General features: G+C 40.2%; 1 protein-coding gene across 7 annotated transcripts in view; it reads left to right on the top strand.

Moving 5' to 3' along the window:
- Nucleotides 1–27,419, top strand: part of LOC132201841 (disabled homolog 2-interacting protein) — a 98,881-nt gene that overhangs the window by 70,289 nt on the left and 1,173 nt on the right. For all 7 annotated transcript variants that reach the window (XM_059628349.1, XM_059628347.1, XM_059628348.1 and 4 more), the window contains 13 exons: nt 21,176–21,279; nt 21,598–21,698; nt 22,968–23,124; nt 23,748–23,833; nt 24,498–24,599; nt 24,758–24,942; nt 25,041–25,228; nt 25,293–25,455; nt 25,516–25,774; nt 25,830–25,978; nt 26,032–26,198; nt 26,253–26,620; nt 26,678–27,365. In XM_059628349.1, the coding sequence (XP_059484332.1) occupies nt 21,176–21,279; nt 21,598–21,698; nt 22,968–23,124; nt 23,748–23,833; nt 24,498–24,599; nt 24,758–24,942; nt 25,041–25,228; nt 25,293–25,455; nt 25,516–25,774; nt 25,830–25,978; nt 26,032–26,198; nt 26,253–26,620; nt 26,678–27,365 (2,717 nt within the window). The remainder of the gene's footprint in view (nt 1–21,175; nt 21,280–21,597; nt 21,699–22,967; nt 23,125–23,747; nt 23,834–24,497; nt 24,600–24,757; nt 24,943–25,040; nt 25,229–25,292; nt 25,456–25,515; nt 25,775–25,829; nt 25,979–26,031; nt 26,199–26,252; nt 26,621–26,677; nt 27,366–27,419) is intronic.

The following is a 27,419-nucleotide window of genomic DNA, read 5'->3' on the forward strand; positions in this document are numbered from 1 at the left end:
GCTCGCACGCTGCTCTCCGCGAACACTCCACTTATTTATTATTACACACTCTTCGCGTCGAGAGTCCCTACGTTTTGCTTTCGCCTCTCCCGAGATGAGTGCGATTGCCGGCGAGGATAATATACAATAATGACTCATGCCGAGGAAAAGAATTTTGAGTCCGACGTGATCGCAGGCTTGGCCCTTTTCTTAACTAACAGATCATTAACAAATTTTATTATAACGAAGATCGTTTGCAGCAGGATCTCTGCCCACAAACATTAATCGGCGAATATTTTGCGAAATTTCTAATGAAAATTGATTGGGCACGACTGGTCATTCAGAAGAAATTTAAGAGCGAATATAAAATTCCGTGACGAATGACTGACAGATTCCAGATTTTCGGGGCTCAAATTCTTGGAAGGAAAAAAATTCGCTCACACATTCCAATTTGTCCTCTCAAAAAAGCCAACGCAGCATTTTTCGTTCGGCAGTCGCTCACCTGCAATTTCAGCCGAGCCATAAATTCTTCTTGCCACTCTTTCATCATGGGAAATTTATACGTTTTGGCTGCTGTGGGTTATCACAAAGAGGGGGCGAAACGGCAGGTGCTGGCAAATATTACGGTCTCGGGGAGGAGCACCCCGATGAAAAGCAGGTTGGTGCCGCCGCCGCCGGCAAATGAGTCATCGTTTAAATGCATGGAGTGTTGCCTGACTTTGGGCCATTAACGCCTATTTACTTATTCCGCGTACGGTTTTACCAAATGAGTCCTTCTAGTCCGGTCGTTGCTTGCGAAGTATAAAAAGAAAAATTCATACTGCACGTCGGCTGCGCACTTTGTCTTTATATTATATGCTTCTTAATTTATAGGCTGGAGTAAAATTTTATACCAAAGGGCGCCGAGAGGGCTGATGCGTGCGTGTCGTTTATCGGGGGAGGCGCACGTGCGGAGTGCGAGGGCGAGATAAAATTACATGCTGCTGCCGAAAGTATAAACCCTGCTCTGGTGTGTGTACCTTGCTTGTTTGCCGTGCGACGACGGTAATAAAGCGATCGAAGGGACGAATGGCCCTGTTTACGGCCGTCGCGGCCCTTTGTATCAATTTGCAGGCAATAATCATTCGGAGAAACTGGCTGGGAATGAAACGTTTGCGCCGAAAGACATACATTATTCAGGCGATTGGGCATGGGAAAGTTCGGGCTGGACAAAAGTTTGTTTTGGGAGAAAGAGCAGGGAAATGAGACGGAAAAATTGTGCAAGGGTCGTGTGTTGAGGAGAAATTTAGGTCAGGCAAATCTGTTTTCATCAAGCAGAGTAAATTGTGCGAAGAAAAGGGGGTTTGAAAAATAATTTGGTTTTAGACACATTTCGGGATTTCTTTTAGCTGAATTATTGCACTGCGGAAAAAAGCTTTTGATGGAATGACGTTTCGTCCTTTTTCCATTAGCTTACAAATAACTTTTGCCACTTGGAAGGGAATTTAATATAAAGACCCAAATAGGCGGATAATCCATCCTACGGGGTTCAATTTGCAGACTCGGAATTCGATTGTAACGCAATTTGGCCACTTTGCCGTTGCTGCAGATCCGTCAAAAGAGCGACTGCAGCACAGGACTTCTTTTTCCTTTCCGCAGATAGAGCTTGGGGAAGAATGCGTGCATCTGGTCAATACAAATCAACTTAAGAGCAACACACAAAACTCTCCACGCCATCTCCCAAATCAGCCCCAACTGCTGCTCAATATTCCCTGCAGTGCCTCTTATTGAGTTTCTGCCGCTTTTCCATCCCCGAAGGTTAATATCGCCGGCCGCCAAATAAAATATTGACATTCGGCCGTGCGGCGAATGCAAAAAGTTGAGCAATCCGACGACGCTCTCTTTGTTTCTTCTCTCCTCAAACGCACGCACACTCGAGACGCAAAACTTTTGACATTTACAGCTTTTTCTGGTGCTCAGTCATCCATCATATTTGTGCCCCGTGAGGATTATTACCAGCGTATATAGGCACCCCTGTTTCCTCTCCTCTCGATATATAGTCGCGCGCAGTGTAAAAGTCTGAAGGGTTTGGGCGCGCTGCTTTCAGCCTTATTACTCTCAGGGATCGACGAAATGACAGCAGCGACTTTTCACCCCTGCAGAATATTAAGAAGTGCATCGCAGGGTCTATGCATTATAAGTGATCAATGTGATAAAAAGTTCAAATTTTATGTTCCGGAAAGTGCTTAGAAAGGAATAATTTTATAAAAAATTAATTTCAGATAAAGAATAAGAAAGTATAAATAAAATTTAGTAATTTGCCAATAGACACACTCTTTCGATGTCTTGATAATTGCTTTTGGCGGAGTAATAAATTTGTAATTTAATGACTCCCACTGGCTAGTTTCGCTCGTTTAATTACACTCACCACTGGCATAAATTAACCTGGCCGATTAACGACTCTTGTGACGCACTTTCGAAAACAAAACCGATTCTTCCTTATCATCGTTTTAAATAATGCACACTTATATAACGCACTCTCACTTTTGAAAAAGTTGCCGCATAATGGCAATTTTCGCACTTGGCAAGTTCCAACACGTGTGAAAACAGCACTCTTTGGAAAAGGAGTAGCATCTCGAGATGGGCTTGTTATTATGCTCGATGGACCAGCAACGGCTTCTGCTCGGAGATAAAAATAAGAAGAGTGCTGCCGGAATAATGAGAGAGTCGGTCGAGGCGAGTGCGCGAGAGAAGAAGAAGCTCCGCTCTCCCATAGTATAGGTTGTTGCCCCATTGTTGCCACGGGCTGAAATGATAATTTAGCCCGCGCTCCTCTCCTCCGATGGTCAATTACGTTTTATACAACCGGCCCGTGTATATATGTGCGTTAAGAAAGGCACGACGGTGGAATAATATTCGCCAAGTTTCGGTGCGTCCCTGCATGTCAGGTGCTATAATAGTTGGCCACGTTTTCCTGCGGTGTCTCTCGCCACCAATTTTATTCCAACTAATCGATCAGCCGCGTGAGAGATCCATCTTGATTGAATTCGGACGAGATGGCAAAACACGTGTTTTGTGCTAGCCACCGTCCAACAGAAATTCCGTGGCAATAATCCAAAGCTTTATAGAAGAAAAAAATGTCCGCATGCACCTGCATGTGTCTGGTCGTTTTTTTTTCTCCGCACCACTTGATGATTGATTATTGTGATGCAATGAACTCTGAACGGCTGCTGGCGGACAATTTTTATTAAGATGTTGCTTAAAAGCCCCCAAGTGAGAAACAAAATGATTATCTTTTTCAAATATATTTGAATAGATTAAATTAATTGCCGCGCGATGATAAAATTATAATTTTTTTTTTATTAAATTATTTAAATGCAACAACATTACAAACTAACTCTTTCAGAACCTTATTTATTATTTTTTATTCGATTCATTTACGATTAAATAAAAATCTTTAGAGGAAAAAGAAACCTTTAAACTTGAGCTCTCTTTTCTTCCTACGCATTACACTTTTACTTCGCCGTGTTTATAGTTTTGCAGTGGAATTTCTTTTCGCTAAACAAGTGCGTGCCAGCTGGCACAGATCATTTGACATTTCCACTGGAACAATTCCAGAAAAGAAAACTGTTCAAAAGGACAGCTCTCATATTATTTCCTGGCACTTGCAACCGCAAATGTGTCAATACAATATTTTCCACAAACTTTGGAAATCTCATTCAAAACAAATTATTGCATTTTCACCAGAAACCGTTCCTTTAGTTTTTTCACGGCCGAAACAAATTGTAAAACCTGTTGAGGTCTCTCGAACACCAAAAATAATTCGGCGAACGCAACCATAACACGACAGCTCTCCGCGCGCGTTATGTTGTAAAAGTGTAGTAAAAATGTTCCTTCGAAACGCGAACCGCTTGGCGAATAATCGCGGTCGTTCTCATGGACACGAAAATTCCTCCAAATAGGGCCTTTCGGTTCGAGGGGCGATAAATAGAAATTTATATATCTGTGCCCTGTGGAACACAATCTCTCCGCATTGTGTTCGCTGAAATGCGCGGCGTTCTGCCTTCGCCCATGCAGCTCAACAAAAGCCCTGCACGAGAGGAAGTGGATGTCAAAGATGCAAACAAAAATATTCCCAGAGAGTTAGGAGTCGCCTTCTCAAACAATCCCATATAATCCGCTCTTTGTCCAATATTTGCTCTGTGCTCTTGAACACTTGTTCATTTTCTTTCACTCAACAGGAAACCTATACGCCCTTGAATGTGGTTTTGCGCATAAAAAGCGGGGCACATATATTGAAAAAATCAATAACAGCCTCTAAAAGGCGTGAATAATGGTCGTTTTCTAAAAAAAGGGTTTTCTCAAAAATGAATTCCCAGCGTTCGTTTCCTCAACCCCGTGAGCGATTAGTGAGAAATTGAACGCCTCCGAAAGGGGCAATTAATTACATGCAAGCCCACGCTGTAAATAATATTCAACATGCAAACACTCACGAGAACCAATTTTGGTGCAGCGCGTGCTACTTTTCTGATACTTTTTTTGTGTATTTGTTTTCTGTTGTGCTGCTGAGAAGTCTTTTGATTATTATTCGAGTGCTGCTGCTTCTGATGCTGCAAGCGACGAGGGCATTCATGCCAGGTAGCTTTTTTCCATCACTCCGATTGCTACCGGCTATTATCATAAAAACACACAACTCCTCCATCTCGCTGTGTGCCGTGTGGAGACCCTGAGCCTCGAAAGAGTACTACATGGAAAAATAAACCAAAAGGCTTTTGCTCTCGCGCCCTTTTTTCATGTCATATTTTAAAGTAGATACAATCTTTGTTCTATTGTATTTTTTAATAATTTTATTTTCATGAATCAATCAAAGAAACAAAATATCCCACTTCATTTATCTTACAATACAAAAGATATAACTAATGAATGTTTTTGTATCACATTAAATATTAATTTTGGCAAAGTAACTTTAAATTATATATTTAAAAGAAGAGGGTCATAAATATTTAAATAACAATAAATTTATAATGAGAAAATTAAATAAAAATTTTAAAAAACTGTTATGTTTGGAAAAATTTTGTTTAATCTTTTCATTTTAACAAGCCTCCAATTATATAATAAAATTGCAAATTTATAATTTAAAAATTGTTTTACCTCTAATTTTTATTGCATTCCAATTCAGAGTTGCGTGAATCCACTTCAATTATTTCTAAATAGCCCCGAGTGACTGATTTCAATTTTTCCTATGCCTCCTAACTTTTTCTCTCTCCCATTTGCCTTTGCCTTATTAACGCGAGAAGTGAGATTAAACATTTTTTCTCACCATCACTCAAAAAGATATAGCTGGGGGAGAAAGCTGACGTGCATATAGGTTCAACTCTTTGAAACCAATTTTTTTTTCAGTAACACGTCTCGAAGGCAGCAGCGAAATCATTAGTGAGGAGATGCATGGCTGCATACCCGTGTCACGCGGTAAAACACACTGTATATATTGCCAAACCGAAGAGAAAAGCTGCTGCGTGCGTGTAAATTTACCTCCACCGCACGTCGCGTCTGGTATATTTGCTCAAAACAATCTATTTTGATAAGTGGTTGGTCTCGCGGCGAGTCGTGCCGACCGCCTTTTCGGAGAGATGACAGTTTTCGGCCAAACTTTCCATTTCATACGCGGCACGCTGCAGAGTGAATTTGTCATCCTTGACTGCTTTCAAAAACATCTGTGTGGTGCCGATTGCTTGTATGCAAATTAAGTGCTGATTGTGCGCTTTTGGAGAGCAGAAGAAAGTTGATTAATCGACTGGAAATACATAATATATTAGGACTGTGGGAAATTTAGCGAAGACTGAAACGGCCGAAAAAATTATAAATATTGAAGTTGTCAGTGCACGGAAAATGAATAGTGGTAAAACATGATTTATTGAATTGCATGATGCAGACTATTCAAAAAAACAATTTCATGGCCGCTGCGTTACAATTAATCGGCCGCGTCTGCTGGTTGTGTATATTAAATGTGAAAGAATTAAGAGCCATTCAAGTATGACCAATATTATAAATGAGCGGACAAAGCGCGCCAACGTGTGCTGGGCTGCAGATGTCAAAAATGCAGTGACTCAGCAGCTTCTCTCGGAAATCAAGAGAGGCTGTTTGAACAAAACAAATAAATTGTCCATACACTATAGAGAAAGATTTTGACACCGCAACAGTCAAGACTTGGCCGAAGCATGAAAAATGGCCTGGGTGGCTCCGCGCGGACCGACCGGCAGACTTCCTTTTTTATGGACAAACACAAGCTTGGCCTCTTGCAGAGAAACATGCGTTTGGGACACACAAAACGGTTGGCCAGCGGGGCTTAATAGCCGCCGTGTTTGGGTCACAAAGTCAAAACACACACGAAGTGAAAAGTTTTATTGTGCTCTTTGTTATTACTTTTGGAAAAAAAGGAACTGAGGGAAGTGATAAAACTACAATGTCACTGAATGTGCATTAAGGTTTAACAAACAAACTAAAATTAATCAAGTATAATAATAATAATATTTTTTTATAATTTAAAACAAGATAAATTTAATCATAATTTGTTTTTTATCTTTATTTAACTTTCATTATTCTTTTTATTTTTTTTTTAAATTTTTAATAATTCTCTGTTTATTTGTCATTTTTGTATTCTGCAATTCATCTATTTTTTTAATAGCTAAAGTTGCACTTTAATTATTATTTTTACTTATTTAGATGACCGTTACAATCAATGCGACTGCTAGAAGATAAATTTTATTTATTCAGTCACTATTATTATTATTATTTTTGCTATCATCATAAATAACATTAAAACATGACTATTATGAAAAGCGCTTAATCCAAGCGTAATATTTAAACCCAGAATAATTAACAATTTCCATATATTTGCAAATTGGTCATTCAACTGGCAGATAACTGTATACAAGGTTTTTGATTCTAAACAATGAATAAAAAATATTTGTATATGCAAATTTAAACTTAAATATACTTTTTTGACACTGCCCTGTCAAATCCGAAAGAAAATCTCATTCTCTCCGCACCAAGATAGATGAGCATTTGCCATTATCCCGCGCCGGAATTACACAAGAAAGAAACGGCAGCGGACGCCTCTGAACTCATTGTCTGGTTAAAATCAATAATTCAAGCCAGCGTTGAAGTCTCCATATTGTCCCAAAACATGTTGTTAAAAGTTATGTTTCAATGTTGCACGGGGGCAGTTTCCACCCAGCGGGACTCGCCTTTCTGTTTATTTTCGTCCCCAAAAGACCGTTTATTCTCTTTTTTTTCAATTTTTCCCTTCGCTGCTTGCCTCATTGTCACGGCTGACTTGACAATCAAACGCTATCCAAACAGCGGTGCTGCGATGGCGTGAGGAGGAAAAAAATGAGAAATGGTTTCCTTCCCTTTTAGGCGCGCACCTGAGTGATTCCAGGGTGAGGCAACAGGGTACAATACCTGCCAACCAGCATTTCAGAGCGAGCTAGGTTGACAGCACAGGCAACACGCATTATGGAATTCTATTATGAAAAAAAATTGGACGGTTGGTTGGTCTCTCGTGTATTGATGCTCAAAGAAATTCGTGCCCGGGAATGAAAATTCGGAGCTTATTTAGACCTGCAGGCTTTTTATTATTTGCTCCTTTACCTGCACTGCTGACTGTCAGTCTCTCTCTGGCGGGTACGTTGCTGCGAGTCGTATAATTTATAATGAGCCTGGTCAGGGAAACTTTTTATTTTTATTGCTCCGCAGCACTCAACTGAAAAGGCTGTGCGCGATTACACAATTCAAACTACACACCGATTACTCACCCGTGCAGTCCCTGCCCATGACCAACGAAAGAAAAGGGGAGTGCTGAGTTTTTACCTGGGAATCGACAGAAAAAACGCAAGAGATAATTGGTTCAACATCGGAAAGTAATAATTTGTACCTGCGCATTTAGAAATTAGTCGAAAGCAGCAATTTGTACACTATCTATGCCTGTGTGAGAAAATTAATTTTGGTTCCCTATATCATTTTGCTTGTATTAATTTCATAGAGTATCAAACCCAGCAGGTACAATTTAATAGTTGCATTAAAATGCAGAACATCATGCCTAATAATTAAATTGATTATTAAATTATTTACTTTTTAATTTTAAAGTTAATACACTTAAATTACTATTTAATTAATTTATTAGCTTCAAATTTTTTAATCAAGTTTTCGTTTTATTAAAAAAATATGCCATTCTTCAATTTAAATTTTATACTTTTTATTAAATATACTCTCCAAAATTAACACACAGAGTGGCACAACAGTCAACAATGAAATTTTTGAATGAATGCAGCATCTCTTTGGAGCTCTTCCTTTTGAATGATATATAAACTTGAGAGCAAACACATTAAATAAAATGATAAAGCTTCATTCTAATGGCATTTCCAAATCTTCATTACATTATCCTCTACTTCGCCGACATATGAACTTTTGATATCGTAAATAGCTTCTGATAGAAGCGCGCGCCCGGCTTTGTCCTATTCTCGAATTCAAGATGGACAGCGATTTCTCATTAAAATATATTTCTTTCGGCCTCTTATCAGAAAAATAAAAAGCGGCAGCGAGAGGGAACAAACCCTCCAAAGCTGTGAATCGACTCGCTCACATCCACAACCACTCACGGACTTGGCGCCGTTTCTAGCGCGGCCCTAGCTAAGCTTGCAGCCGCCTAATCTGCCGTATCCGTTTTTTACATTTGAACTCGCGGGTGTATAATTCAGCAGCCGCCCTCGCGTACACAGGCTATTATTTTAAGTGCGCCACACGGCAGTCATTTATGATAATTAGCCACCCAGTCCATAAATATATAAGCCTCTCGCACAACCTTTCCTGACCCGTGGTGCATCTCACACAAAAAACTTTTTTATTTCTCTCCTCACGGGCTATCGAGTTTCCTCGTCTATTAATTCTGAGAAGTGCCCCGGATGAAATCATATGGCGCGACTATTCGTATGCCAAGGGCCACTGAGCGCATCTCTCTCGTAAATTATCGGCACAAGTGGCTCCAAATAAAAAGCGAGGCAGAAATACGAATGCAACGTTTTTATTTATCGCCTTCATTAGTCGTCTTAATTTGGACTGATTAAAAGACACGGTCCATCGTGTTCTACTGCTTGTTCGTAATAATGTTCCTGCATTATTATAATATGGTGTGTGGGTTCTCTGGGCACGCAGGTGCCGCTGGAAATTGGTGACTTTGATGGAGACGAGGCTATTTTTCTCTGTCCACGTCTGCTTGATTGGATTATATTCTCGCGTCCACCACCGTATCCATTACCAATCCGGTCAATAAATTATCCGAAGTGGACCAAAATTAGAATATTCCTGAAGTTAATAAAGGGGATAATAAAAGAGGCGGTGCCCCGGCTTTTAATAATCCCGAGTTTTTTTTTTAATTTATAAAAAAATCGGTCCGTCGTGTGTCAGAAACTTTTTCCTTTAAGTGTTCGCCGGCATATCGTTGGCAGCAATTTCCCCACAAAACACCGGATTATTATTGCAGTGAATAAAAAGCTTCAAAGCGGATCCTCAGTGAGATACTCACATTTTATGGCCTTTTTATTTCCATCTCAAGCAGCACAAGCCAACAATAAATCATAAAGATGCACAGAGAGACGAGTATCAGCAGCAGACGTAATGTCTCTTTGAGCGCATAAAATCGTGATGGGCGACGAAAAAAAATGAGCCGAGACGTATAAAAATAGCTCTTGACTTTCTTTTGCGACTCAGTCTGCGCGGTTGCGTTTATCGTCAGAGGAAATCCCGAATCGGAAACGCGGAGTGTCACTGACATAAAAAAATGGAGTAATTCTCGACCAAGAACTTTTATTTTCACTTTTTCGAGGTTATACATTTCTCTCAGGTTTCACCTTGGTATCACCGGATTAATCACTTATTTTTCCAATCCTTCTGCTCATTAAGGGCCGCCTAATTACACTTTAATTACTTTACTCTTCCTCGAAGAAAATGATGCGTCTCTTCTTCAGACCTTTTGTCCGACCTCATTTTTCATCCGAATAACAAACGCAGCTAGCGCGTGCATACAAAAGGCAAAGGGGGTTTTCTCATTTCTGCAGCCCAGTGGCACAATTTCACCCCCGGCACCGCGTCAAAAATACACACAATGGGGCGTGAAAAATGAAGTGCCGCTCTTTTATTTTTGAATTGCTTTAAATTCGCCCCTGTGAAGTGTGATGCAAGATGTCTAATTCCGCGCCCTCATCATCGCGGGGGAATCAATTTATAAAACAGCGGGATGTAAATTATACGCGCCTGCTTCATGCGTATACGAGAGAACAAGTCAATAATTTATTTTTGTAATGCTCCATTATATCAAGCACCATCAACAGCAACAAAAACGTCGGCCAGAGTGTTTTTTTTCCTTCCCAGGCTTAAATTTGGGCTACCTGTCTTTTAATATGCGCAACCAAAGGCGCGAGAGCAGCTGAACCACAAAAAAGAAGTGTGGACTTGACTCATATCAGAGCGTCAAATCAGTACAAAAAATAATCGTGAGGCCCTGTGACTTTTGAGAGCAGGAATAGGAAAACAAGAAAATAAAAATAGTAAAATTAGTTTTTTCGTCTGAAGATTCCAAGAGTCAAGAAATAAAAAGGGTGAAAATTAGTTAAAACTATTTTTATGTGTTACCTTTTTTAACTTCGTTAAATTTAAAGTGAAATGACTTCTACAAAATAAACACCGTGACAAATAATTATACTAATTATTTTAAATGGTTTTTTTAACAACATTTAAAAAAATTAATTTCAAACCTTTCATGGAAAAAATTTCCAAAAATAAAATAAAATATTTGGCTCTGTGACTGTGGTAAAAAAAAACTTATCATAAACATAGAAAATTATTCTATACAAAAAAACTCAATTCACCCAACAGGAAACGGTTTTTACATTTTATAATTTTTCATTCAAATATCTGCTCAAGATCTAAGCAGTATAATATCTCTTCAACCGACTGCTGCATTCATTACATTTTACTTTGAAATTTGAAGTGCCGAGCAGCGTCAAGAATGAAGGGTTGACATTCAAAATCATTATTATGTTTCTCTGCTCTTATGCATTATTTATTGATACAAGAGCGAACATTTTTCTCCTCTGGTCCCAAACACACGTAAACGCGATGTCAGAGATGCGGTGGGCGCGATAGCAAAGGGAGGAAAAAATGATGACCTCTCGGCCGTAATGGCAGCTCATCATATTCACATCTGCCGCTGCTACACACAATATAATAATAATAAAGAAGCAGCAGACTCTCTTTTAATGACAAGAGGCCACTCATAGGGGATTATAAATAATACTGCTTGGCGATGGAGGCTGCGTCTTTATGCGGCTGTCTCATTTCAAGTCGTCCTCTCTAGCTCTCTTTCCGTTGCATATTTTCAATTGAATGCGCCGCATTCCGAGCCGGATCACAAAAATGAGTCTCATATCACTCGGAAAAAAATTGTCCCGCCGTATCAGCTTATGTGATCAGCATACATACAGAAAATTTCCGCCTGTGTTCCTAGGCGGCTTTTCCTTTGGAAAAAAGGACACCTGAACTTCATATCAAAATCCCCGCCTTTAGCACGCACAACTGCGTGTGTTACATTTTGTACAAAAGATGAAGCGGAGGTTTGTTTGGTTTGGTTTGTGCGCGGTGAAAGAGCAACAATCACCATTTTTGGATCCAATTACTTGGACCAAAATCACTCGATTGGAATTTTTCATTCAATGATTTTATTCTGCGGAGCAATGAAAAGAAATTGGATATCTTTAAGAGTGTTTGAGGGTCCTTTGACAAAATAAAAGTGGCAATAAAACACATTTTAGCACGCACGGGATGTTTCTTTTAATGCTCTTTGATTGACAGTATGAATTTTAAAGGATATAATATAAAATGATAAAAAAAAAACGAAACGGGAAATTAATTGTTAAAAAATGCAGCAATTTTCTGTCTGGATGAAGACGGCTAAAATTTAAAACAGGGTCTACTGAATATATCACCATCAACCATATGTGGGCAGCGGATTATGGCAAACGCCGTCTGACTAATTAAAGCTGTCAAATTAATATCCTGGTTCAAAAAGCGGATCCGCGGGCGCGAGAAAAGGCGCCGCTCGCCGTAAAAAGACATGTAACACAAGGAACAACGGAGAGACCAAAAAACGCCGGCTTTTGTCATCCGATGATGTCACGTGTGTTATTAGACCGTTGGAGAGACAAACTCTGACACTTTTGAACACCCCGCGGTCGCAGTTCACCAGAACCAAGAGCGCACCCAGACGCTCATTTTCCCGTGGCTTTTTGCTCTCAAATACGTCACCGCCATGAAATAATATTTTCTCTCCATTTCGCACATCCCTGTTATTATTTAACACGCGCAGCAAGTTCTCACGGATCAAAGAAAACGCGGCCGAGCAGATTAAAACTATGCAAATTTGTATAACCGCCGATTGGCCAAAAATGGAAAACAGGTCGATACACGTCGCGTTTATGTCGAAAGGACCGAGTGTGCATCAAGAATTCGTGTTCGCGAGAGCAGGCTTTGCATTTTACATAAGCGACGGGATTTTCTTTATTCTTTTGTCTCCTCGCCGGGATAAACACGAGACGAGATAAATAAAAACAAACAAGCGGATGAAAATCTTTTCTGATAAATGGCGAAGGGATCGAAAGAGGAGAGACGTTTTTTTTTAAACACACAAAGCTGGGCTGTGCGTTAATATATCCTAGAGTTCTAAATAATATCTAACCAGGATGTTAGTTGTGCCCATAGACGAGATCTGCGCGAAGGCCTATATAGAATTTCACTGAGCGCCTCAAAATAATTTATGAACTAAACACGGCGATCGATCAAATTTCGGTATTTTTATAAATGGGAGGTTGTGGTTTTTTTCTTGACATTGTTATTTGGACGCGCGGCTGAAATCTCAGCAGGTCGTAAAATCTCTGCAAAATTGATGTGGCTTTCGCTACTGACACAACTGCCTGAAAATATTAAAAATTACGACCGCGAGCCTCGCCTAAGCGTCGATTCATTAGCAATTATCTCTCTGCGCGCTCTGACATAACTGTTCATCCTTATGAAAAGGGAGGCTATTATTTAATTGGCTATATTTCTGAGCGTCAAGGCTACATCTAGAAAATCATAGTGTGTATGAGACACATAAAAACGTACCCAAAACAAGATTGTGTTGAGAAGTAAAAATAATTTTTCATCTCGTCCATAAAGTTGGTCGTGTTGATGATGTTTTGAAAAAGTGTTCCGTCCGCGTTAATTCACCGAAAGGTCTGAAAACACGCTCACTCGCACTCGAGAGCAAGATTAATAAGCGTGCCCAACGTGAGTTGGACGCGCTGATGCATTTCAGGCCAACGCGTGCATTATCGGATTAGCTCCGAAGACAAAAGAGAGGAGAGGTTGCTGGCCTAATTCCTCTTTTTATGGTAAATGGGCCAAAGATGGGATTTCTTGCGACTCCCATTTTTTTCATTAATCAAATTCTGGAAGGAATTGTTATTTTCATAACACATTTTATATTTTTTTATGCTTTATCATTCAATAGTTATAATAATTAAAAAAAAATTAATATATACTGTGTGGTTAATTAATTTATATCTTTGCCGGATATCTTTCATTTGATAAAAAAAAATCAATTTTCAGTGCGGTTTCATCAGCCTTGAATCTGTGGTGAACATATCTGTCCTATGAGAAAACCATTTTCCTTTTCTGCCATGGTCACCGCTCTGGATTTGGTTATACAGCACCAATCCAAATTTTTCTTTGTGTCGCTGTTGCGTGGCGTTTTACATCCAAACACAGCAGTATTGTAATTCTATGGTCAGAGAGAGAGAGAAGTGACAGGAGCACTTTCGAATGTTGGCTAGGCGTGTCAGAGCCGGTGTGACTGGCGATAATTTCAATTTCAAGGTGGCGCACCGAGTCCTTAACGAAACACATAAACCATAGCCTATCTCGTTATTGCGCTCGCTGTCAAATCGACAATGAAAAATTCCTGTTTCGCCGATGATGATTCTGGCGCGGACGCAACCTGCCAGCATTCATTTTTGTTCCAAGAATTTCATCAGCCTGAAAATCGAGTATAATAATGTGGCGCAAGGGAATATTTTGCGAAGGTCCATGAGCTTGATGGGAGAATTGATCGACAGGGACTGATTAATTGGAACGCTAAAAAAAATGCTGGATGATGCATGATCTATAGAAAACGATTAGATAGTTCAAAGTTCCTAACTGATGTAATAATCAAATATAAAAAAAAATATAAAAAAAAATCATAACAAACTTATTGCCACATTTTATTTAACTTCTTTATATTTTGTATAAAATTCTATTATTTTTTTATGATTTAATAAATTAATTAATGCAACTACCTGATCACTTCCTGACAGAACTTTTACAATAGAATACGTCTTTGCACATTTTTTAAATTCTATAAAATTAACAAACTGTTAAATGATTGATTCACAAGACGAGGACCCAACGGTGCTGCATTCATCTTGTTCTCAATGAGATCTGGAGCTCAATTTGAGACGGAGCCGACTGTTATCCTCGTTGGCACAAAAGGCAGTTTCGTAACGCAGGGCATCAGAAAGCCGATATGCCTGCGCGTTTTTTTCACATCTCGCGAGCGTATACATATTTACAAAAGAAATGAATCTCGCAGCCTGCAGTCTGCTCATTTCCGCCAAATCACGCCTACGAATGACAAATTATCTTTCAGCTGCCGAGAGCCTCGTACTCGACGTCCGCTCTGCAAATGGAAAAAAATATCGAGGGCACGAATAGATAGACAGTCGATGAATTCATAAAGAATGAATGTCTATTACATGCAATTGAGAGTCGAAAAGTGTGGCAATCGTGACCCACTGGGTCAGCGCCGAATATGGCGAGCCACTTAAGCCCAGCCTGTTTGCATTAGTTGATCCCCTCGATCTCTGTGGGAATGACAGGCGTAATTAATTCGCACCAATTTCAATCATTTTGACGCGGCGGATAAAAATACATAGTGCGTCATACTGAATAAAGACATGGAGGAAAGTTTTTAGCTGCATAATTATTAATATTTCGGTTGGCCAACAACAGACGTGCGACACACGATATCCAGCTGAATTTTGACGCCCGGCCCCATCTGATATGGAGTCGTGGTACGGCTTTTTAGGGGCAAACGACCTCTCAGAGTTAATTACATTTTGGTCTGGAGATTTGCCCGATTGATCGAGAGTTCTTTTGAAATATTATAGAGGTTTAGCATGACAAAGGAGCGCTTTATTGCACGCTAATTAAAAATTAGTCAGCTATATAATAATTTGGTGCAGGCTTTTCCATCGTTTTGCTGTTCATTTGCATATGGCGCAGGATATGTAAAAGTGTTTTCACTTTTATTGTTTGGGAAAGTCTCGCACTCTACACAATGTTTTTACAACATAATTAAAACCTCAAACAAGCCGAGTTTGGTTTTAATTGAAAGTGCTCAACAAGTTTTGCATATTTAACTTCCAACATGAAAAAAAAAATGATACATCACTTTTGCATTAATTTTACAATCTCCGACATCAATTTTCGTCTACCTTTGAACGCAACTCACAAATTTATAAATATAAATTTTTTTAAGGTAAAGCTCTTCTCTATAAGAAGAGTGAAATAAGATTTCCTTTCCTCTCTCGCTTTAGCTCCTATTCAGCTGGTGTAATCTCCGCATCTCGACTGCAAAAGTTTTGCATGTATACTCTCCAAGGAGCACAATTCACGCCGTCCTCGGGTGATTCATTTCGTGTCCCTCGAGTGAAAAACACGGCACGAGCTTCGCATGTCGGGAGAAAAGTCGCAATATTGTATAATAAAATAGCGAGTGAGTGAGAGTACGTTTACGAAAGAGAGAAAAGTTGCTGCTTTGTTGTACTGAAGCTCTGCAGGAAGATGCTGAAAATTATCGCTCCGAGTTGCGTCCCAAGTGCAAAAAGGCACTCGAAGGAAAACTGGCTGGTCCGGCTGGTGCAAAAAGAAAAAGTAGAAAAAAGAATTCATCCATTCAGGCAGTGGCGAAGAGAAGGAGGAGGAAAAGGATTGGCTTTTTCATTTAGCCTTGGCGGCAAGTTAGGCTTTATTTATTAATAAACGACGCCGGCGGTATCAAGATTCAGAGCTTGGTCAAAGAATGAATTTGTAGTTTTTAATTTTTTTTTTTTTCAATATAGCTATAGAGTCTTTCAAAGTTTGTAATGTTCTCTGTCTCAAATTTCCGGTTCAAAATTTTCCTCCGCCCTAGCTGTGATAAGTCGCATCGGGACACTTGATTTCACACAAGGAATTTCAAGGAGAGTCCACGGCGTGTCGAATGAAAAATACGACCAACTTCACAATGCGGAATCGCTGCGCTTGATTTATGTGCCGGACCAATTCGGGTGACATCTCTTTTGATTTTTGATCGGACACGTCGCCCTCAATTAATAAACGCAGCACGAGGATTGAATTCTGATTCGGACTGACGTCAGTCGCTGGCTGCGTTTAAAAATCTTCTCTCTCATAGATCTGGGAAAGATTCGGTCCGATATAATTTATATCTCTCAAGGGGCTGACTTAATCAATTTCACCCTGATCAAATCTCTTTTGTCCTCTATACGTGCGGAGAGCCGAATTATTTTAATCAGCACCGAGATAGCCGAGCTTGCTCTCTGTGTATAATTTATTGAAATCTCCAACGCCGCCGCGATTTTCCATGCCCTGTTACAAACGGCCTATTCGTGCACAGGCATGTATAATTCTTCTTGGTGCTGCCGCGTAACTCTAGATAGCTTTTCGGTTGGAATTTTCTTCTTTAACGTTTGGGTCGGGAGTTATGGTGCCGAGATCGGATCTCACGCGGACGCATGAAAATTATGACAAAACTTATTGCCTGTCCTGATGATAAAGGCTCTGCTGCTGGAAAAAAGGGGGAATTTATTACCCCTTTGTGCTGGTTTTTAATTTGGTCGTAATTTTGTTAGGGGTATGCAGACTCATTTATTAGGTAATAATTTTGCATGAAAAGCTTCCATATAAATACGATGGAATTAATAAAATTGTTGCCTGCGCAAAAAATTTATTCACTTTGTATAACAGGACTTTTGCAATCCATCTGAGGTTCATTATTATTTGCAATACGGTTGTAAGCGTTGGCTATAAATCTCAAGCACGGTTGTCACATGCAAATGGAGACGTGAAAAATGAGAAACAGTTACTTTCGAGCACGGTGACCATTGTGCGCTCGCGCATAATTGGGCCAGCTGCATAATAATAACCCGCGCCTGGACGAGCAACGCACAAACGAGCAAAAACGCAGCATCAATGAAAAGTCCACTATGTATTCTATAATATCAAATACCGTAAGAGACTTTTTGCTGTTACACGCGCGAATGATGCTTTATAGTAGAAAAGAGAATGCGTTATATATTTTCAAAGCCAACCTGGCGCATACTAGGTCAGTGTACATTCTGCTTTTGAGTATAAAGTAAAAAATCAAATGCCAACAGCGCAATGTAAAATATGAATTTATTTGCTGACACGCATTCAAGAAAGATGGCTCATGCAATTTTCATGGACAATTATTGGAGCATAAAGTGCAGCTCGAAGAAGAAGAAACAGAGACGTATGATGTCAATTACGCTAATTACACAGCATATTGACTGGCTCAATTACTCTCTGACTGACTGGCACTTTTCTGCTGGCCAACAACGAGAGATGGAAACGAAAGACGACGAGGCTGCTTTCTTCTCTTGAAAAAGAAACAAGAGAGCAGCAGCGCGAGAACATTACACGCCACAATTGCGGGTAATAGTGAGCAAGGCTCCGTCAAGGGAGAAATTTATGCTCTTTCGCGTTTATTTTGCACCAAGGAGAGAGACAGGGTTGTTTTCAGAAGCCGCAAGATATTACCACTGCCAACAGCTGTTTTCCCAAGGGGCTCTGATGTCATTTCATCTCTGTAAACAGCTCACAATGGCTTATTAACTTTTCCCTTTGAAGGCGTGTATAATATTGTTGCGAAACCTTGGTTGATTGAAGCTGATCAATTAAGATAAAATTTGAATGTTTTTTTTTACTGACAGACAGGTGGCTTTTATTCGGCTCAAAAAGAATTTCGCTTTACCTGCTTGAAAATCTCGCCAGGCTTTATCCGTACATCTCTTTCTCCTCCTGCACGTTTTGCAAGCGCTTTTATGCACATATTCATATATAAGCTTACAAAGTGAGGCTTTGCGCGCACCAAGCAAAAAATGATGTCTTTCAAGTGGTGAATCACTCGGCTACCATCATCTATCTCTCTGGTTTTCTTTCCTCCTTGCAATGTTTAAAATGAGGAAAATCAAATATATTTACAATAACCACATGATCAGCAATCAAACATCTGCCTAAAAAAATCAAGGCCAACTCTCAGCCAATTTTCAATTACCAAGATCTGGTTTGGCTTGGAATTCGTAATATTCGTAAATTTCATATATAAATATGTGAATCCTGTTTTATATCGGCGTCACACTTATTCTTGTTTGTCGGATGTGATATTATTTGGCTCTGGGGCCTTTTCTGCAGCCGAGGTGCATCTCTCTCTCTCTCTCTCTCTTTGCTGCAAGCTCTGTCGACCGCAGCAACTGCAATTACCTCCGAAGAGCATCATCAATGCCTGTGTGTTGTGGTTTATCTCCAACGCAGAACCTGTTTGTTTGAAGCGCAGCCGCCGCCACATAGTGACCCCCTTGGGGACACGTGACCTGGCCAGCTGCCATCCTTCTGCGGCCCTGGCGGCAGGTGCTGCCGCCCGGCTGCTCAGGGTGAGATGGGTCTGTGTTATAACTCGTGCCCAATGTAGCGAGTGATGCATGGCTCTAATGAAAATTGAGCCTGGTCCACAAACATAATGAACCATCTGCCGCCGTCTGGCAGCAGGGCGAATGGAATTTTTCCGCTCTTGAAAAACGAAAGGTGCGAATATACAGACGAGAGAGAGGGGATCATTACAAAAGCGAGATTGCCAGAGGTGAATTTCTTATTTATTTACCGATGTGCTGAGTAAGATTGTAGTTACAAAACTTAAAAAAAAATTAATATTTTATTAAACTCTCTTTTGAAAACTGTAACTAATCTTTAGAAATTAAAAAGTTAATTATAAACATTATAAACAGAACATAAAGTAAATTTTTAATATTAAATTATTTTTTTGCATAAGAAGAAATAAATTTTGCTGAATATTTAGCCATTGATAACAAAATTAATTGAAAATGTGTGTATAAAAAAGTTAAAAATAAATGGATTATTATTTTCAAAGTGCAACTAATAAGTAATTTCACATTCAATGGAATATTCATTCGGTGTCTTTTTTTTTAAATATTTAAAATTTCTCTCCGCCACATTGGATAAAAGGTAATAGCAGCAAAATTTTGTCGTATCTATGAGATTCAATTCATATCAAGCCCCTTAGCACACTTCATATTGAAGAAAATAATAGCCCCGAAAAACAGCTGCCGAGCGCGAGATAGGCGGACAGAACCGTCGAAATGCTCTTCATAATAATTTTTATTGCCGCAGCTGATAAACGCACACTCTGAAATAAACGTGAGGCGCCGGAAAGGAAGATAGCACGTGCGAGGGAAATCGGCGATCGCGCCATGTGTGGAATGAGCCAGGGTGCGAAGTGTATAATAATTTTTCTAGCTTTCGTGACGATACAACACTATACATTATATGTATATTTACGGCCAAACAGAAACGCACACGCTAGACGCCTGATTTCTTTTGTCGTAATTCCACAGTTCCACATCACGCTCGAAAAGTCTCTAATTAAGAGAAAGAGTAAAATGAAACGTAAAAACACAATGAAGCGAAAGAGAAAAGACAACAGACCAGTAGTTTCTGTTCGAGTAAACATGTGGACCAATAATAAGGTTGGCCTAATTTAAAATTGAACCAATTTTATATTAAAATTAAGATTTCATTTGAATTAGCATCAGAAACTCTTACAATAATACGCAATAATATAATTCTTAAGAAATTCGTACTTCATCTAGATACAAATATATATCAGTAAAGTAAGGGGACATTATTTGTTATAGAGGGGGATTTCAAATATTTATTTACAAAAAAATTTGAAAACTATAAATTCTTTAAAAAACTTTTTTACCAAAACCGTTTTGATCTTATCTTATTTCCACAATTAAATTCAAATGATTTTATTCTAAGATTTTATTAAATATAAGTGGTTTTTCCTAAAATGCTCAATAAACATTTTTTGGCTGCAATATACCACCAGTACAATTAATTGAATGGTGGTTTCGGCCAGCTGGTTTTGTATTGCAGCAATTATAACTCAGCTGCCGATCGCAATAAACTTTATAGGAAGTAGCCGTTTTCAGTTCTACATAAATGAGTGTGCGATTAATTGCTGACGTTAATTAAATCGTCACATCAAGTAGTTCTCGTAGTTCTCATGACGTTCGAGGAAAATTTTTGTTTTCCGCTTGCACTGCAGCGATCGATGCATGCGATCATAATCATTATTGTTATCACCGCAGCGGCACCAACAAGCGAAATCAGATCGCTTCCGCTGCCGCAATAAAAGAGAAAGAAATTGGCAAGTGATTTATATTGTGATTTCGGGTCGGTTTTTAATCGCCAACTTTCGTTTGCTCGTTTCCTCTCTGTGGTTCAACATCGAAAACCAGCTTGTCGAGCTTGTTTTGAGTTGGGAGCTCAACAAATTGCTCAGATAAATCACATCGCAAGTGAGGCGCAATTAATGAGGAGAAAGTTTGTCACTCAAAACATAAACACTTTAATTAATGCAAAAAAAAAATATATTATCCTTGGTTTGAATCACACATTATTTTTGCGATTATAATTAGAAACCAAAAACTCGTCTTGCGTGGAAATTATGAAAGGTCGAAAAGTAAAAGTGACACTTTTCTTTCCCTCGGCAAATTCGATCCGAGCCCAAACGGCTTTTACTCCTCTTCCAACATACGCACCTTGTTAAAAGTTCGTTGGGTCCAATTTTCCTGCTCGCCGCAGAGCTCGTATGCAAAGCAATGTGAAATGCGATACGTGTGTTTTGGTTACGCGGGGGCTGAACAATAACAATAAAAAGATGAGAGAGCTCTTTCACTAAAGGGGACTTTTGCTTTTGTTTCAGACACTTCTTATGAGAAAGCATGCAGCAACCCGCGCAGGGGCAGCGCTCCGGCCACCCCTGTGCTGGGCTCAAGGGGCCTTGAGTTGACCCCCTCCAGGATTGTTGTAAGTACCGTTTTTGTTTACTCGAATAATAAACAAACAAATTATGGCGGTTTAAAAAAATTCGTTAACTAAAATGTAAATTCACGAAAATTTAATTTAAAAATTATTTTTTTTTTATAAATTACAATTTTTAATAATATTTTATTCAATCTACATAGCATACACAAATCTTGAAAAAGTTTTATAATTTTTGAAGGCATCCATTTGACACTAATTTGCTGCTGAATATTTTATTGTATTTTTTTTTTCTATCTACTCCACGCAATTTGTTTTTGGAAAATATTTTTTCATTTAACGATTTTTAATTTACTCTTACAGAATTTCTTCTCCAAGCGATCGTTCCGCTCGAATCCCCTAAAACGGACCAAGAGTGTGACCAAGTTGGAGCGAAAGCGCAGCGGTGTCTTGGAGCCTGAAAGGTACAGTACATTACCGATGGCCACACTAATCCTCTCCTATTTAGCACTTTTTTCAAACAACCGGCCGATCCCTTTTCATGCACAGCCTTTTTATATAATAAAAATGACCTTTTTCGGTTAAATCTCTCTTTTCGGGAAAAACAATAGCGCTATCTCCGACCGACATTTCAATTCTTTTTTGGCAATATGAAAGTCTCGCGGGTTTCCTTTTCAAAACCTGACTCTTGGATTAGATTAGTCGTCAGTCTGGCGATCTCGACATGTTTGGAGTACGTGTTTGCTCAAAGAAAGCAGAGACGGATTTCTTCAAACATGGAGAACAGATGGCCGCAAAAGTTGCGTAAAAATATTTCGCTCACGCGTTGCCGTAATGGAGCGCTAAATTTTCGCGAACTGCCGTATTGCAAGTACGTGCCCTCTGCAAATTTTACCTAATTGGTGCGCGAGGTCGTAAATAAATCGCAATTACTCTTTAAACTTTGCAGCTGCGAGGTGAATTAACTGCGTTGGTATAAAAAATAAGTATGTATAAAAAAACGTGCTCTTTATTTATATACGATTTCCTGCGTGCGTGGCGCGAGTTTTTTTTCTTTTCGCAAGAATCGACCTTATCTGCTTTGCGTGCCCCGTTTCGCTGATTTCAGATGCTCATAATATTTTAATTGAGGCAAAGGAAACCGGGTTAAAATCAGCGGCCGGTGACACAAGCCCTCTTTTTAATCATAAAGTAAATATCTACCTATGTGCAGAGTAATGAAGTTTGCACCGTAAAATTTTATCACTCGAGTCTGCGATTATAATCTGCAGCGCCAGCAGCAGTCATCATGCAAAAAAGTTGCTGATGCCGGTTTTGAGTGTGACAAAAGTCAGATCGATTCGGCGATTTCTCATCCTTGACCGGCCACTCTGTGTGCGGTCATTAAAAATTAATTTCACATTTTCTGATCAGCCGAAAATCTCGCGAGGCGGAGTCGGCGACCTGATTATCGGCGCCTTAATTACACGTTTTTTTTTTACCTGACCTGCCGTACAAACACAGGTGGGGTGCCGCGTCAATTCGCACCGGCCGCGCCCACCCACCAGTTACTTGACCCTGTTCTCCAGCCAGCGGTGCTCACTCGAACACGCGCGCTCACCAAAATCGCTTCGTTTCCTTCCAGTCGGTGTCCTCAAATTTTTCACTCCCGACCACAAGATATTTTATTTTTTCCGTGGTGGTGATGTGAGTGGGCGCAGTTGACTAATCGTCGTTTTCCTTTGTGTCTGCAGCGTCGGACTGGACGGGCCTCCGAGGCTGAGAACCTCGCGCTCGCACGAATCCCTGCTGTGCGGCCAAAACATGATGCAGACACTCGACCTGGCCGCTGACGGAGTCGAGATCAAACCGCTGCACCCATCAGTTTTGGGCAGAGAAAACTGCTTTCAAGTAAGTTTTGTATTTTAATATGTTAATAAATATCTTAATAATAACAACTTTAAATCCTAAATTGTAATAATATTTTAATTTATAAATATTTATTTATCTTCTTATTATTTAAAATCATTTTAAATTAATTAAATTTTATGATTGTCTTTTCAAGTTTTTTCAAACAGAAAACATATACTATTGTCAAAAATTAATTATATACTTCATTACTTTTGAAAATTACAAAAAAAAATATAATTTTCCTCTAGACATCATTGTAATTGAATATTTGTATGAAACATAGTTAGCCTACCCCTGAATTGTCTATGTCATTATTATTTTGTGTGGAAATTTTGTGTAGAGTAATCTCTTATTTTTATGTGAAATTATCATGTCGATTACTGAAACCTAGCGAGAAAAGTAATAAAAAAAGATATATTTTATCAGACTATTAGAGCTGAAATTTTAAATTTCAATTGAAAATAAAAAGATTTTTCTTTCGCCAGGTTTCAGCTTTTTTTTATTGATCGCTGTTTTCATATTTTTTATTAAAAAATTTTTAACTAGTCAAATTGTTATAGTTAATTTGCGTGCAACAGCTTATCAACCTCATTTTTCTCACGTTTCTGTGATTATTTTTTTAGGTGACCACAAGTCCATCGCAGGGCAACGGCGGCATTCGGTATTTCTCATGCAGAACCGCGGAGGAGAGGGACAAATGGGTGCACAGGTACGCATTCAGTCAATTTTGTCCGGCCGCCCGCCTAGCTCGCCCCTCAAATGAAGCGGCACGGAAATTTCAATTTTCTTCTTCCCACGAAAAATTTCCACGCTCCACGCGATGATCTCACAAAAAGCTGCTAAAAATAAAACAACATCCTCCTATAAACGAATGAAAAAAAAGTTCACCCTAAAAAGTAAAGCTCCTTTTAAAGTGTGTGGCGCATTGTGTAATTTTCACAACCAAAAGACCTCTTAGGCAAGAAAGAGCAGTGGCCGGCTTGTAATTTCAAAGTCTGCCACATTAATTAGCACCAGTCATTAGCCGTTCTGATGTTTATGTTTGACTGGGGGCCCGAGACCGCAAACAGAGCGCTGCGTGCGTGAGTGACCGCGCGGCGCGCGCTGGTGTGCTGTTTGCTCAGTGTCATTGTGACATTATCAGCGACACACTCCACATGCCCTCTACAATCCATTCCCACCGCAAAGACAAAAGTTGCTGCCGCATTTTAATTCAGCAGTCTAATCGGCCAGACTAATTTCATATCTTATCGTCGCGGGAGCGTGCGGAATTTTTTACATACTTTTTTTGCACTGGGCGCCGCAATGTTCGAAAACGACAGAATCGAGTGCATCTCGCGTCGAATAGGTGTTTATTGTCGTGATGATTTCAGCCTTCGAAGGACAGTGCAACCCGACCAGGAACTAAAGCGCAGGGCCGAAAACTCGCTGCAGTTTTGGATACTAGAGGCCAAAGGAATCCCAAACAAAAAGAGGTGAGTTTTCGCTTTTTTATGGAATTCCTATCACGCGATGCAGGAAGTATCCCTTCCTGGGTGACTAAAATTCCGCGTGCCATTTAACTTCCGTGGTGTAGGAAAATAATCTATTAAGTTTATTTTAAATAAACTTATTTAAATTGAATTTTTTCCAGATATTTCTGCGAGCTATATTTGGACCGAACGCTCTACGCAAGGACATCCTGCAAGCAGAAGGGCGAAATGTGTTTCTGGGGCGAGCAGTTCGACTTCAATGGACTCCCGACGATAAACACGATCAATGTTCATCTTTACAGAGAGGCGGACAGGAAAAGAAAGCGAGACAAAGGCATGATAATAGGTATAATTTAATGATACAAAAATTAAAAAAAAAATAATAATAATAATAAGAAAAACCATCAACACTATTTTGAAATTTAATTTTTATTTGCTATTTAGGTACTGTCACAATTCCTGTCCACGACATCTCCTCGCGTTACTTGACTGAGAAGTGGTACCCCGTGCTGCCTCCCATTTCGTCATCGGGCTCGACCACTAGCAGCAAAGATTCGCCCGCTTTACGGATCAAGTGCAGGTTCCAGACTATTGACATCCTGCCCATAGCTAACTATCAGGACTTCCTGGATGTAAGTCGTCCTTAAATATTTTGATAAGAATGTGGTTTAGTAACAAATATAAATTCCGTTTCAGCTCCTGAAGAATGACTACTTGAACATTTGCGAACTGCTGGAACCAGCAGTTGGCGTCAAGGCCAAAGAAGACATTGCCACTGCCCTTGTGCATGTCATGCAGAAAGAAGGACTGGCCAAGAATTTCTTGGCTGACGTTGTCATGCTTGATATTGACCGCGTTGGTAAGAGCCGCTTAATTTAATATTTCAATTGGACCCATTTTAAATTATCATATTTTGCAGAGGATGAGCGACTGACTTTCCGCGGAAACTCTCTTGCTACAAAGGCGATGGAGTCTTACTTGAAGCTGGTCGGTGACTCATACTTGCGCTCAACTTTGGCGCAGTTTGTCGGCGACATCAGCATTGGCCAGGAAGAGTGCGAGGTTGACCCTCTGAAGGTGGGAAGCCAAACTGCTCTGCTGAAGCAGCAGAAGAATCTCAGGTCAAAAGTGGAACTCGCTTGGAGCAAGATCCTCGCTTCGCACCAGAATTTCCCAACGTATTTTAATAATTTAAATTAAATTTGTATTATTTCATATTTTTTATTTGTATAGAGAGCTGAGGGAAGTTTTCCACACATTCAGGCTGAGGCTTATGCAAGCAGGACGTGAGGACATCAGTGATAATCTCATTTCTGCATCAATATTCCTCAGATTCTTGTGTCCCGCTATTCTCTCACCCAGTCTTTTTGGAATCACTCAAGGTAATTTACCAAATAATTTAAAATTCCATTTTTTTAAAAACGTCTTATATTAGAATATCCAAATGAGAGGACTGCTCGAAATCTGACTTTGGTGGCCAAAACGTTGCAAACTCTGGCAAACTTTACCAGATTCCAGGGTAAAGAGAACTTCATGGAGTTCCTCAACGACTTTGTCGAGCGAGAGGCACCAGCAATGAAGAACTTCCTCCGGCATATTTCTGTAAGACACCTTTTTTATTTCAACAAGGCTCACTCATAAAATTTAATTTTTTAGAGTCCCAGTGCCCGCTGCACTCCTGAATATGATGGCTTCATTGACCTGGGCAAGCAGCTGAGTGTTCTGCAAACCCTGTTGTCAGAGAGCCTTTCTAAATGTTCTACAACTGGTCCTGGCTCATCAGTCCTAGACCGTCTGACCAAAGTACTGGACCACTTGAAAGTGGCCGCCGTCACTCCAGCGATCCAGTCGAATTGCGTTTCGAACCATCACCTGCCTATTATGCGCCAGCATTCCTCTCCAGCGCCCATGTCCCCAAGACTGGCACTGGTGTCCTCGAACATCCAGACAAACGGCACAGCCCACAGACATTCAACCGACAATGCCTCCCATAGTTACCAGTCCCTGCAGAGGAACATCTTCAGGTAATATTTTTATAAACATTTTCAAGGACTATAAATAAATGTTTTATTTTTTTTCAGGTTTAATGATCCAACAATCGCTTGCCAACCAGATGGCCTGTCCATAAAGCAAATGTCACCGATAGCCACTCGCGCCTCCACCCTTCCGAGGAACTCTCATCTTCCGCCTCCTCGTCACCAGGAAAATGGCCATCGATCACCGCTACCAGCCAAAAGAGAAATCTCGGACGACACTTCGTCGAATGAGGCAGATCACAAAGGCAGCCAGCTGAGCATCTCCCAGCTGTCAAATGTGGCCTCCTCGGGCTACCAGAGCTTTGCCTACAGCCAGAGCTCATCTCCAGTTGACCCCGGAACTAGACCGGCGCCTTCAAAGCCAGCCCTGGCCTTCAACAACCCAGTTTACCACATGCCCACACCGCCACATCGCAACCAGGTCGGTCTCTCCAGGCGCCGGCAGGAGCCTTCTTGCAGCTCCAGCGATGAAGACTCAACTCCGCCGCCGAGCCCCAGGCCGCGATTGCCTGCTCGTCCTCCAGCACCAAGGACCAACCCTCACCAAAGCTCTGGCTGGCGGGCCGTGCAACCCCAGTATCCATCGGTGACTCAGTTGAAGGGCAGAAGGAGACATTCGGACGAAATTTCTGACGATTCGTCAGCAGAGGACAGACTCAGCAATGGTCGCGGCGCCATCAACATTGTGCCGTCACCTAGCATTGGTCCTGCACCACCAAAGACACCTGAACAGGTACGCACTTGAAAACTAAAATATATCTTTATTTTAAATTTGCTCGAAATTTCA

This window comes from Neocloeon triangulifer, unplaced genomic scaffold (assembly GCF_031216515.1).
Source record: "Neocloeon triangulifer isolate White Clay Creek 2 clone unplaced genomic scaffold, ASM3121651v1 ptg000014l, whole genome shotgun sequence".
NCBI lineage: Eukaryota > Metazoa > Arthropoda > Insecta > Ephemeroptera > Baetidae > Neocloeon > Neocloeon triangulifer.